This window comes from Sebastes umbrosus, chromosome 10 (assembly GCF_015220745.1).
Source record: "Sebastes umbrosus isolate fSebUmb1 chromosome 10, fSebUmb1.pri, whole genome shotgun sequence".
Classification (NCBI taxonomy): domain Eukaryota; kingdom Metazoa; phylum Chordata; class Actinopteri; order Perciformes; family Sebastidae; genus Sebastes; species Sebastes umbrosus.
In genome coordinates this window covers 30,896,079-30,910,138 of record NC_051278.1, presented here as the reverse complement: position 1 = coordinate 30,910,138, position 14,060 = coordinate 30,896,079, and the positions used below count along the sequence as shown (strand labels likewise).

General features: G+C 44.1%; 1 protein-coding gene across 1 annotated transcript in view; it reads left to right on the top strand.

Annotated features, from left to right (window-relative positions):
• The window catches only part of sdccag8 (SHH signaling and ciliogenesis regulator sdccag8), a 73,160-nt gene that overhangs the window by 31,776 nt on the left and 27,324 nt on the right, over nucleotides 1-14,060 (top strand). The window contains exon 14 of the mRNA XM_037783311.1: nucleotides 8,950-9,077. Coding sequence (XP_037639239.1) covers nucleotides 8,950-9,077 — 128 coding nt within the window. The remainder of the gene's footprint in view (nucleotides 1-8,949; nucleotides 9,078-14,060) is intronic.

Sequence of the window (14,060 nt, the reverse complement as noted above, 5' to 3'; positions counted from 1 at the left end):
CACGTGTGATTATAAGTAACTTGAAGCTGGTATCCTGATTGAAATAATTAATTTTAGCCAATCATTTACCTTCATCTGAAATTGATTCGACCCCTCAGCCCTGCCACATATGCTAGACACAACTATTTCTGTAGAGTCCTGGGTTTCTGGATTGGGTCAGTATGGGAGCATATTGTGCGTATGCTGTGTGTTTATTTTTAAAATCACAGATGCCCGCGCTGCCAGTCCGCCCTTCCTGTGTTAAGACCATCAGTCGTCTGTGCCAATTAAGACTTTTAAACTTCTCTCGCTCTGTTTTGTGAGCAGATAGAGGATGACAGAGGCCAATCAGCAGCTAATTAATCTAGAGCTGGGTTTTTTCTCTGAGGGAATGTGCGCTGTAACGGCAAATGTTTGTTTCTGCGAGGGTCGTGCATTCGTAGCTGTCTGTGTGTGTGTTTTTATTCACGGGCACGAGAGAGTGAAAGATTTAATTTGTGCATATTTCAAGAGAGTTAATGTCCATACTGATGCGCGTGTGTGTGTGTGTGTGTGTGTGTGTGTGTGTGTGTGTGTGTGTTGGAGGGGGAGGGCAAATTTAATTTTTTTTGCTAATTTAACAGTTGCAGTTTTTTGTTTTTCGGGCACGATTGGCTCGCCGCTGACCTTGGTGGCAGCGGGGGGGCTTTAGCGCTCCTTGAAGAAGAAAAGAGGCTTGGGCCGCCCGCTGTAAACAAAGTTGACTTGCCGACAGATGGATTGAATGACAGAGAGGCTAACTGAGCCAGGAACGGGCCTGGCAGCATCGCACTGAGCAGAGAGAGAGGGAGGGAGGGAGAGAGAGAGCGAGAGAAAGAGAGAGAGAGATAAAGGGGGGGGGAGAAGAGAGAAGAGGTGGCCAACAGGAGAGGAGGTGTGAACAGGTGCAGGGCCGCTGAAGGAAGAACCAGCAGATGGAGAGAGACACAGCCAGTTTAGTTACAGGAAAAAAAAGGGTGGGAGGGAAAAGAGGAGGGAGGAGGGAGCGATGGAAACAGCAGAAAAAGAAAAAAAGGATCGGAGCAGAGATGCGAACGCTGTGGACGGATAGATGGACAGAGAGATGGAAAGATGGGCTGGGCACAGAGTGAAGGAGCGGCGAGGCTGCATCAGGCCGCCTCTGTGTCGGTTTCATAAAGTAGAGTAGCGAGATGAGAGGAGGAAGAAAAATGCAGGAGCAGAGTGATTGACTCGCGTCACCCCGAGGTTTAATAAAAATGTGCTAAAACACATTGAGGTACAGGTGAGAGAAAAATTGTGAGACACCGTGTGCGGTCTGCCACACGAAAACAATTCCGATGTTTATTGTACGCCGCATCAATGATACGCAGCGCAGCAAATGTTCAATATGTCACTTTATTTTCTCTGCGGTGCACTCATCCTTTGTTGGCAGTATATCGGTTAGATAGGCCTACACAAGGCCCCCGTCTCACCGTCTCTCAGTCACACACACACACACACACACAAACAGGCCCACTCACACATTAGTAGAAATCATCTTTGTAGTTCCGCGTATCAAACTGTTGAATATTAATGCCGTCTGATTGATGCAGTCTATCATGAATAGCTGCGGATCCACTGGAATTTCTCCACAAAAAATGATTCATCACGAGTGTCACCATTTTGAGCAAATAGTTAACAGTTGTAATTTTATAGTACAGCATCATCAGTGCATTTCAGGTCTCAGCAGATAATTGTTTGAGCTGCAGGTGCATCAGTTTAAATAACACATTTGAATGGAAATGTAATGGATTTTTTTTTTTTTTAATCTAGGTATATATTTAAAGATATCAATTTAATTTCAAAGGTATCTTGAAAGTACAATTCAGAGATCATTCATTTTCTGTTTTACTGTTAAATACATCTGAGTTACAGTCTAAGATATGACAGGTAAAACACAAATCTGACTCATTTAAGTTTTTTGATAATATTTCAGACGTCTGGAAAATTACCACGAGTATAGCTATTAATACAGCTGGTCCTCTGTGACAGAAATAATAGCATTCTATCCACTCGTCCTCTTGATTCTCCATCTCAATTAATCACAATTGCATGATTGTCCACAGTTAAGTTAATCACACATTTTTTTCATCTGTTCAAAATTAACCTTAAAGGGAGATTTGTCAAGTATTCAATACTCTTATCAACATGGGAGTGGACAAATATGCTGCTTTATGCAAACGTATGTATATATTTATTATTGGAAATCAATTAACAACACAAAACAATGACAAATATTGTCCAGAAACCCTCACAGGTACTGCATTTAGCATAAAAAATATGCTCAAATCATAACATGGTAAACTGCAGCCCAACAGGCAACAACAACTGTCAGTGTGTCAGTGTGCTGACTTGACTATGACTTTCCCCAAAACTGCATGTGATTATCATAAAGTGGGCATGTCTGTAAAGGGGAGACTTGTGGGTACACATAGAACCCATTTACATACACATATCTGGAGGTCAGAGGTCAAGGGACCCATTTGAAAATGGCCATGCCAGTTTTTCCTCGACAAAATTTGGGGCAGGTTTGGAGTGTTATTTAGTGACCTTCGGGACAAGCTAGTATGACATGGTTGGTACCGATGGATTCCTTAAGTTTTCTAGTTTCATATGATACCAGCATCTTCACTTTAAAACTGAGCACTGAGCTACAACCTAAACATCACAAGTTACATTAATGCATTAAAGAAATTAGTGGCGTTCAAACGAATGATGTTAACTTTGACAGCCCTAATTTAAAGGTATCAATTTAATTTCAAAGGGATTTTACAACGACAATTCAGAAATCATTATTTTTCTATTTTTGTTGATACTGTTAAGTAGAGGTAATATACAAAGCTGTAATGTCTGATTTTGAAAGCTACATTTAAAACCACACTCTTTTAAATGTTTTGATGATATTTCAGATGTATGGAAAATTGCCATGGGTAGAGCTATTAATACAGATGGTCCTCTGTGACAGAAATAGCAATACTCTATCTCTGATTCTCCATCTCCTCCTCAACAACTCTTTGTTGCGAACAACGCCGGTGTGTTTAAATCTTTGTTTGCGTTCACAATCTGTTCACCTGTATGTTCATTTCACACCTCTTGTTTTGCAACACAGGAACGCCTCTAGGCATACATATGAATATGCATTGATTTGAGGGATTGTTCTCTTTAGTTTTCCATTAGTTTTATGTATGTAATTGTTCTACAATATTTGTTTTTACCTCTGCTTTTGGTAACTGAACGCTTCCAAGAAGTAACTCAAGTTTGAGAGCTTCATCAATCATGTTGAGGTTTCTTAGTTATTTGAAAATTACAACAAAATATAGTCACATTTTGGTAATTCACATCTACACAAATGTTTGTCCTTATTATTTGTGTGTGTTTGTATACTGTGTGGCTTGACTTTGTGTGACTGTGTATCTGGGTGATATTGTGTTTATTGGAGAGAGTATAGTCCCTTTTACTTTAGTCCAAACAGCGGTCAGTGGTGTCTGGCGTTGGCAAATGTCTCCAATTCCTCCAAGTCCACCGTCTGACTCCAATTTGTGCTCGTTCTCTGATAAACCGCGGCATTTGGTGGTTCTGGCGTGGGATGCCGGCTGCACCATGGGGTGCTGCAAACTCCGTGCTTGGTCAGGCCCTGGCACCCCACATCTAATGGGCAACAGCTTGAATAGTGCCCACTTAGGCAGGCAGTGCAGACTGGGCCCCCTCTTCTTCCTCGCCGCTCCAGCCAGCTAGCCAGCCAGCCACCGCCTCTGCCACCTCCCACTTACCCAGCAGCCACTGTACCTGGCCGCAGCCCCAGAGCTATTCCAGCCTACCTTAGGCCCCTGGCCCATGCCGCTCTCGCCATACTTATCAAGCTGTCCTACAGTGCACCAGGCCAGGCATATACAAACAGGCCCAGCTATCCGCTAACTGAACATTCAGTCTATTGCCTCCTAGGCCCAAACAAGAGTTCCTGCCACAGGCAGCAACCCAGAGCCCATTCACCAATTAGCTGGAAGGCAGATTATTGTCCAGGGAGAATTATCCAGCTCCAGCCCCACATATCCAGCCTCTGCTCTACCCATCGCCCTTAACGCTTGCTCCAGGGCTTGGCTCTCTACTGACATCTCGCCTTCGCTTTCTCTTTTTTAATGCTTTAATTTGACAGTGCTCACCAGCAGCCATTTTGTGACAGTGCTTTTAAAGTAAACGTGTTGCATTTGATTGGGGATACAAAATGGCGCAGGGGAAAGAACCTCATAACTAATGCCGGGTACACACTACAACAGAATCAAACTGATTTCAGAACCGATTCCCCCCCTCTCCGAACAATGGTCAGCAAAGCCCCGATGGTTCTAAAGATTTTCTTTCCAGATATTCCTGTTGTGTGTTGTGTTCACCGATCGGCTCGGAAGTCCATCCTGGCCGCAACGATTTAAAATCGCAACTATTCAAATTAATTTCAATTACAATTACAATGGGATGTCCTGTTGTGTGCAGGGAACCCCGAGGACAACCGATGACGCAGTCACGTGGGAACGATCGATAACCAATCGAGAACTAAGCTGACCAAAGCGGAAGGACAATCACCGCCGCCATGGCGGCCGCGGCTAATGCATGAGCTAATGCATGAGCTAATGCATGAGCTAATGTAAAACGCGTAGCATAAAGTAGTAGTAAGATGGAGCTCAGAAATGGAGGACCAACTAGTTGATTTGTGGCAGCAACACGAACATCTTTCGTAAATTTTCAGTACAAAGTAGTGCAAAGACTTACATCGATCTAAAAACTAACATCGCTAATTCTTCCTGCCCGACGTCCATCATGTTTGTTTACACTAAAGTCACGGTTTATCGCAAGAAATTTTGCAAAATTTGAATGGAATGAATGGATTCTGTTAGTGTGTGGTGGGCTGTTTTGGCCAAATCGTTGCTCACCACACACTGTAGGAACAAAACAGTTATATATAACAGAACGTGGTTATGTGTGGGCTCTCTCACGTTGTCAACATCTGTTAAGATTTGAATAATCTTTTAGTGTGGGCGAGCCTTTAGCCAGCTGTAATTTGATCCTCGATGAAGCTTTCAGGCCCAAGGATTTGAACCGTCAGGCCTCACTTATTGAACCGAATCTCCTCCTCAAGGTTGTCCTCAGAAGTGAAGGTGTTGTGTACAACTTTATTAGGTTGTACTTGTAAAAATGTTGTAGATCAGCAAACAGATGCCAAATGTGTAGCTCTCTTGTGTTTTTGCTCTTCTATCTTCTTCTGTTTTTCATCGCTCTCCTCTTCCTCACCACCACCACCACTCTATTGCTGACTGCTGGAACTTTCTGGCGGCCTGTCTGATGCTAATTGGTGGGTAAACAGGTCTGGTGTGAGTCCCCCCCCATCGCACACAAACACACACACACGGGCATACGCAAATACACACGGCCCCCTGGAACCTCTTGCAGGACCAAATGGCTGGCAACGCCTGCCCGCCATCTCCCGCTGAGCCCTGGTGTGCGCTTTGGTGGCTCAGGCTGCTGTTCAAGCCCAGCGGGGGTTCATTCACTCTCACACACACACGCACACACTCACACGAGTACAGACACACACAGTCTCCTTGTGTCCCCTGCACACCCGCCACCCGCTTTCACACCCCAGACAGCAGGACAGCAGGAGAACACACACACACACGAAGGAACAGACAGACGCGGTCACTTTAGAGATGCAGGCCAAGCGCTGTAGGGGAGAAAAGTTTTCACTTAAACTGGAGAATTCTCTCTTCATTAGCGCCTTTGGACTTCAGGAAGAGTTCTGTTTATTTGTTCGTTTTTTTTCCTGTCTTTGTAGTTTTTTTTCTTTTCTTTCCTTTCTTTGTCTGTTCCTCTGTTGTTTGGGCACATTTGGACTTAGCTGAGTTAGAAAGTTTGGTTCAAACAGGAGTAAAATGCAGCGTTGTTCAAAGCCAGCGGGGATGAGCACCTTAGTTGCATCTTACCTGCACAATTTGGATATGAAAGTGGAGATTAATCGCCACTAAATGTGTCATGCTAGTCGGCTTTCCTGTCTTACTAAGAAGTCATGCAGTTATTCATATGTAGACCTTGTATAACTACAGTCCTCTAGTAAAAAGAAGATACGATTGATCAACTGATGTTACGTCGCTGTAGTGTTATATGTGTTTTCCACATTAAAGCTGCAGTGGGTAGAATTGGAGCAAATATGATTAAAAAAAGTTATTCAGTCACTATATCCTGACAGTTGTGCATGAGACAGGTAATCTGAAAAAAATCATGTGCCTCTGTGTGTCCCCGATGTCCTCCGAGCATTCCTATTGGGCTGTTCATTCAACGGAGGCAGCTGTCAGTCACTCGCAAACTCCGATCAAATGGTCAAACTAGGCAGCGCTGATCAAATATGGATCAATATTCTGTTACTGTAATGCCTATGACTCGGCAGCCATGTTGAGATCAGTTGAGGAAACACCAAGCACCGCCCACCAGCCGGAGCAAACCTTCTCATTTTACAGCTAAACAGTACACTACAAGATGTTTCTGAATGTTTGAATCATTTGAGGAGAGAAATAGGCATTACAGTAACAAAGTATTGATTCATATTTGATCAGCGCAGTTTGACCGTTTGATCGGAGTTTGCGAGTGATTGACAGCTGCCTCCGTTGAATGAACAGCCAATAGGAACGCTCTCTGTCTGAAATGACTTGTGGATTGGTCATAGTCTCCCGTCACGGGCTAGATTTTAGAAGCCTGAAAACAAAGCCATGAGGAGGTGCAGAAGTCTAGTTCTCTCTCAGAACACTTGAATTACAATATGCTGAAAGGTTATTATGGAATTTCTGCCCAATGATGCCAAAAATATTCTTCCTACCCCCCGCTTTAAGCAAAGTAATATCACAGAGCAGATTTCTTTCTTCTTACACTCTTCAGTCTGTAATGGACAGCTGCAGTATCACTCAGGGGTCTTCAAGCCGACGGTGGCCTGACGCTTTTACCCTTCTACCCCCTGAGTCTTTTCTGCCATTCTGTCCTTTCTTTCATTCTCTTGTTTGTACACTGTGTGCTCTCCTCCTGCTTTCTCTCTCACATCTGTGCTTTTTTCTCCACATTATTATTGATCTCCTTCACACACAAAGGTATGGTGGAATTTATTAGGAATGCAGCGATCCATCGATCAATCAGCTGCTGATCTTAACTGAAATATTTTAAACAGGTTGCCGTTGTTGGACCGGTAACTGTTTTAACTCCCTGAACAAACTGAAGGCCTACATTTGTTTTGGAATCTCACTGCGAGTATGCTGCGGGGCATTTCACATCACTCAATTTGCACATCTCATTTTTGAGAGCAATGATTAAATGTATTGCTATCAGCGCTGCGAGTATGCAGTTTCCTTCAGTTTAGTTTATTTGAGTAGGAACAGTGCATATTAATAAATACACATGGTAAAATAAAAAAATGCCAGAATTAGCCAAAAGGCTATTTTTTCATCTGGCCAAGGTGTTACGGAAGGCATCCTAAAATACATCTAAAAAGAGAGTTTAGTGATGACGTGTATGGATTAATCATCCATTGTTTTAATTGGGTTGTCAGTTATCTGATGTGAATTGGAACAATCTTCCACTCTCTTGAGCCAATGTGTTTTTCACGTTAAAGGCCCAATCTGCGATATAAACGAAGAGCATCCCCACCACCGAAAAACAACTGCTGTTTGTGCTGTCACGCTAAACTTGATTGACACGTCAATTTTTTTAGTATAACAAGCCTATATATATATATAGTCATGGTCAGTTTAAAAAACACATGAAACTCTAAACTCTCAATGCACCTCAGATTTACAGTACATGGTAAAATAAATGATGTGTTTAAGACAGAAGTTGTAGTCTACAGTGTTTTCATGCTCCACCACAAGCAGAAGATGAGTAATCAATCATCTCAAGCACAGACTAACATTTAGTGTCTCTGTTTGGATGAACACTGGATTTACACACACGCTAGGTAGCCAAGTTATGTGATGAAGTTTTTTTTTAAGCATTTAATGAACACCATGCTATTTTGAAATTTCAGTTTGTATTCAGTGCATTTTTACTCAAAATGCCATTATTTAAAGCTGATGTAGGCGAGATTGGAGCAAATATGATTTAAAAAAGGTATTTTTATAAAACGGTCGCTATATCCTGACAGTAGTTCATGAAACAGGTAACCTGAAAAAAGTCATGTGCCTCTGTGTCCTCCGGTGCTCCTAACGGCATCTGCAAGATTTCACAGACCGGAGGAAAACAAGCAGTCAGAGCTGATCCGAGGTCTGCTGTCCTGCTGCCATCTATGAGAGCCGGCTGTTAATCACTTGCAAACTCCGACCAAACGGTCAAACTAGGCAGCGCTGATCAAATATGAATCAATATTCTGTTTCGTTAATTTCTCTCCTCAAATGTTCTCAGAATCATCTTGTAGTGCACGGTTTAGCTGTAAAATGAGAAAGTTTGTGACGTGGCCGCCATTGTGAAATCTGTTGAAGGAACGCCAATTCCGGTCACATGACCGGGACGCAGCAAATAGGAACGCCCTCTCAATGAAATGACCTGTGATTGGTCAAAGTCTCCCGTCACGGGCTCGATTTTTTAAAAGCCTGAAAACAGAGCCATGAGGAGGTGCAGAAGTCTAGTTACAATATGCTGAAAGGTTATTATGGATTTTTCCCCAATGTTGCCAACAATATTGTACCTACTGCCACTTTATGCGGCAGAATATTTTTTTCAGGTTACCTGTCTCATGCACAACTGTCAGGATATAACGACCGTTTTATAAAAATACGTTTTTTGAATCATATTTGCTCCAATCTGCCTATTGCTGCTTTAATAGAAAATGTGGATGAATTATGAGCATTATAAGTAGGATTGTGATTATATATTATATTATACTTTTAACATCCCGGTCCTTTCCCCCAGACAGGACAGAGAGAGTGCAGAACGGGCTCATGAGGAGGAAATGGCGTCTGCGGCCTTCTCAGCGCGGGAAAGAGAGCGAGAGCTGGCTGTGCTGCTGGAGCAAACAGAGGCTCAACACCAGCGCAGAGGTCAGTGCTTCCACCCACAGCCGTGATCACTGGGCTCGGCTTCAGCAGTGCTTCCATCTCCAACTGTCTCCTTCCTACCTCTCTGACTTAAGCAAACCTGTTTGAAAGATATTAAGTATCCTCGCAGATATCAACTCTTCAAAAACTCATCCTTCCTTTGTCCTCCATGTTTTTCTTATCAAAGGAGCACCTTTTAATTCAGAGTGTTCTGAAGTGAAACCTCATCCTGGATGTTCATCGGCTGCATCTGCATCTGCGTTTCAGTTGCGCCGCAGCTCTTTGGAGGAAAAAAGACATAAACAGACAATAAAAAGTATTAAATATTAAAGGAACAGTGTGTAGATTTAGGGGGACCTATTGGCAGAAATGGAATATAATTAATGAGTATGTTTTCTTTAGGGGCCGATCACACTGAGATACGTCGCTACAGGCGCAGCCGTTTCAAAAACGCCTTGGCAAAGCGCGTAGGGCAAAACAGCGGTGCGCCTGTGGAGCGGGGCTGTGTGCTTGCAACCGGGCGATCAAATGTGATTAATGGGAAAATGTTCTCTCCTCTCTCTCTCTCTCTCTCTCTCTCTCTCTCTCTCTCTCTCTCTCTCACTCTCTCTCTCACACTCTCAAAAGACATTAGTACATGAGATATGAATTCCTCTTTCCCTCTCACATACTCTGTAGCACTCTCACAGTCCAACAGCTTACTAGCTAGCTAGCCACATCTACCGGCATCAAAACAGGAGGAAGGAAGTGGTAAAGTAGTAAAGCCCGTGTCTTGCTTGCTTTGATTGGCCAAGGGTGACATGGACGAGCGGTGAGACTCTGCGCCTGGCGCTGAAAGCTGAGAATATTTCAACTTTTAAGCGCATCTAAAAAAACGCTAGAAAAATATGAGCCGCTGCGCCAACGAGGAACGCACGGCAGACGCACCGCACCATAGGAAAACAATGGTTTTGCTGGCGACGCGTCTCTAGTGACTCTGCTCGGTGTGATCAACCCCTTACGGTACATGTCCACAGGGGCGTTTTTTATCGCGGGGGATCGCCTCACTTCTCAGCAGTCAACGCTTGATGGGCTGCCACTAGAAACAAGGCACTAGGCACCTGATTGAACGATTGCTTTCTCTCGTGTGCTGCTGCTCCCAGCTTTCAAAACGGAACCAACATGGTGGCTTGTTTGGAAACTTTCTTCTCTTGTACCACGGAAATAGTTCACCTAAATGTGTCTCTGAAAATATTTTATGCGAGAAATAAGCCATGCAGTCTTTCTTTTGAATCAACAACGGTTAGTTTAAAAGTTTCTAGGGAGTTTCCAGAGGTGGCGAGTCGCGCCGGACGCCCCAGATTTGCATAAAGCTGCCTAGACCTCAACTTTATGCAAACGAGGAGCGGCCAATGTGACGCCCCGTCTCTCAAATCGCGCCGCCCCGCTACCAGAATGCATTGCACGGCTGCTTATATAGACAATGAATAGGAAGCGTGGAAGGACAGAGGCTGTAGACATGTACCATTAGTGTATAATCACCTGAAAATAAGAGTTGTTGTGGTTTCATTATCTTAAAATGAGCCGTTTATATCTACAAAACGGAGCGGGTCCTCTTCAAGGACCCGGCCGCCATGTTTCTAAAGTAGCCCAGAACGGACAAACAAAACACTGGCTCTAGAGAGGGCTATTACTTTTTGTACGTTTTACACGCTTGGCACATGGCAAAAGTTTCAGTCGGTTGCAATCAGCAACCTCACCGCTAGATGCCGCCAAATCCTACACACTGCACCTTTAAATTCATGTAATTTGACAATAGATGACAGCATTTCTGTACATTCATAAGTGAATTTTACTCTCCAGTCCTGCGTCTGATATCCTCCAGCTAGAGTGTCAGCGGCTCGTGTCTGGCAGCTGTGATGGAGCCAAATCAGGCGGACATTGGGGGGGTCAGACTCCCCAAAGGGCAGCATTAAATGGTTTTCAGTAGAGAATCTCTACACGGCCACACAGCAGCATTTGCTATTTCAGTAGGTTTACCGTAGGCCACCGCGGTACATAGGCATATTAGTTGTCTTACACAGAGGGCAGGGTGATGTGGGGGGGGCAGAACAAAGCAGAACTAAATAGGATGGCGCACGCTGAGTCAGAATATTCAGAACGGCAAGGAGCAAAACAGCAGAGTTAATCAGGGTCAGCTACAGCATCACAGCCCTTGAGCTGGGAGGGTTTCAGTCTCTTCCTCAAGGACACTTCAGCAGGGTGGATCTGTGCTGGAACAGGGTCTTGAACCTGCATCTTCCAGTTGAAGGATTGTTTTCCTTCTCACTGTGCCACCTTGCTCCCCACCGACACAACACGGCCAGAGTGGGAGGGGGACGGACAGGAACGCAAATCATTTGAGCTGAAGTGACCTCAAAAGAGCGGAACAGACGCCGTAAGAGGAGAAGAGAGAATCGCAGGGCAGAGCAGAGGGAAGGTGATGGGAGCAGAGCAGAGAGACCCAGCACAGAGCTCCCTGTCTGTCTGCACAGCAGAGCTGCTGCTGCTAGCACATCTGTTGCACCATCTGGATCCCCCCCTCCCACCACCCTCAAACCCACCACCCACCACCCACCACCCACCCTCTACCACTCTCTCTCTCTCCCTCCCTCCCTTCTCCTATCTTTTTATTTACCTGTGGTTCCAGGGAGCCTGCTGGTACGCAGAACAAAGATGGAGGGTACAGAGGGAGGAATGGATGGAGGGAGGGAGGGAGGGAGGGAGGGAGGGGGGGGTAAACAAAGGGTTTGTTTCTGGCGCATGTCGGCAGCACACATGTTGTCTAAAGAGAGCTGACATCAGAGCACAGCAGGAAACTGTGGATGGGGAGGGGATGGAGGGGTGGACGTCCTTTAGTAGCTCACATCACTTCCTCTCCCCGTGCAACCCAACAGACGAGCTGGATAATTAGCTTTCTTGCTCTCCAAATCCCGCCTCTCCGTCCATCCGTTTGTCCTTCCATCCATCCGTCCCCCCCCCCTCTCTCCCTTCTTCTCCGCTCCTTCCCACCTTTTTTTCCGATTTTTTTTTTTCATGTTTCTTTTTTGAGTAAAACGCGTACAGAGCAGCCTCTAGATGATATCGGATATTTGTTTCTCTCCATCCCTCCCTCCCTGCCTGCCACACTTCTTCTCTCCATCCCTCCCCTCCCTCATTTTTTTCTCTGTTTGTTTCCAGTGCCAGTTCTGCTGTGTTTCTGTGTCCCAGGGTTCTTTTTGGCCTACGCATGGCCAGACGCATTCAAAGCCTGTTCAGCTAATTAGCATTCTTCATGCAACTTTTCCAGCACTGACCAAACTTTGTTGAGTGTACGCGTGTGTGCACGCCTGTGAGTTTGTGTAGTTTTAGTTTCATGCTCTGTAGCATCCAGTTTCTGCCCTCCTCGCATTATCTGTGGCAGTGATCTGGGGACAGAGGCTGTATAGAGTGGAGTGAAAGGTTAGCGGTAGCTCACTTTAGAGACACAATGTGCGGCAAGTGAAAAGTAAATATTATCTGAAACATCAGCTGCCTTTACACCTCTCCCACTCATAATTTCCTCTTTTATATTTTAATAGCATTTCTGTAGCACATAGAGAAATAAGAAGTGACAAACGTGTAGGGTCAAATTTCAGCCTGCAGGTAAATGGTATGTATCATAGAGCAGACATCTTCCATCATGGTTTTTACTCTACTTTTTCCCCTTATCTCCCCCTCCCCCCCCCACCCCCTCTCCCCCCCCAAATATCTACTGTATGCAAAAAAAAAACTCTTCACAAGTGTGAGCTACTTTTCAAAGACTGCGAGTCCTTGGTGCTTTTGGTTTCGGTTGACTGTAACAGAATGCCGGAGCAGGTGGATCATTCCCTCAATCCAAACGGCAGCCATTGTTATTTTAAAAGAGCAGACATATGTTGGAGAGCGGAACGTGGATCATTTCAAAGGAACGATGAAAGCCCAGTGTTGGATTGTTCAGAAAGAGGCCCCCATGAGCGGATGAGGATGTGGCAGGAAGGGTGGAAAGGAGAAAGAAAGCGCTTTCAAACAACAAACTCCCCCCAACTCCCCCCACCCCCCTCTCTCTTCCTCCATCTCGTTTTACCCTTCTCACACACTTTATATCTCCATCCTCTATTCTCTTCACTTGTGTTTTTTCGCTCTGTACATCTCCGCCTGTTGTTTGAACAGTTTTGATTTTGACATGAATGTCGACAAAAGCATTTTTTGGGAATGCATTCAAAGAGACATATGTATCCGGCTTTTGCTGCAGCATTTGTTACAAGAGATTTAATTGTTCCGCTCTGTCCGTAATGTAGAGGTTTCCCTCTGGTATGTAAGGCCGTTTAGTTGGCCTGCTCTATACATTAATTCTATAATAACAACTGAAGTAGCCATTATGGCGTCAAACTTTTATTTCTAACCAATAATACAGTATATTAGGTAGTTGAAGTATGAATCTGAAGACATATTTCTCTTTTTTCTCCTAAATTGTGACTTAAGATTGAATGACCAAAATGAAATGCTGGGTCAGTGAGGTGATCAAAATTTTTTAATTTTATTTGAGGATATATTTTTTTTTATTCAGACAAATATGTATATATTATATAATATAAGAGAAAGGTTTAACCGCAAGCTTGAGGTCGCTGTGCGACTTTCTTTGTTCTGTGAATTTGAAAATATCCGAATTAAGATTTTTTTTTCTCTCTAAAATACACAGATCACTAAGATCTTAGTCACAGTTTTAGCATTGTGACACAGAAAGTCTTCTGTCCTGCAATAGACTGTAACCGATAACACTTTTAAAGCACTATTTCACCTTGGTGTGACATCAGGTTTGTGAGCCTATTTAAATTACATTACATCAGTGATTCTCAAGTGGTGGTCCGGGGACCCCCAGGGGTCCGTGCCACTCAAAATAATTTGCTGTAAATTATAAAATTGTGCTGTATCATTAAAAAGTACATCTATACAGATGGGGACCTTGTA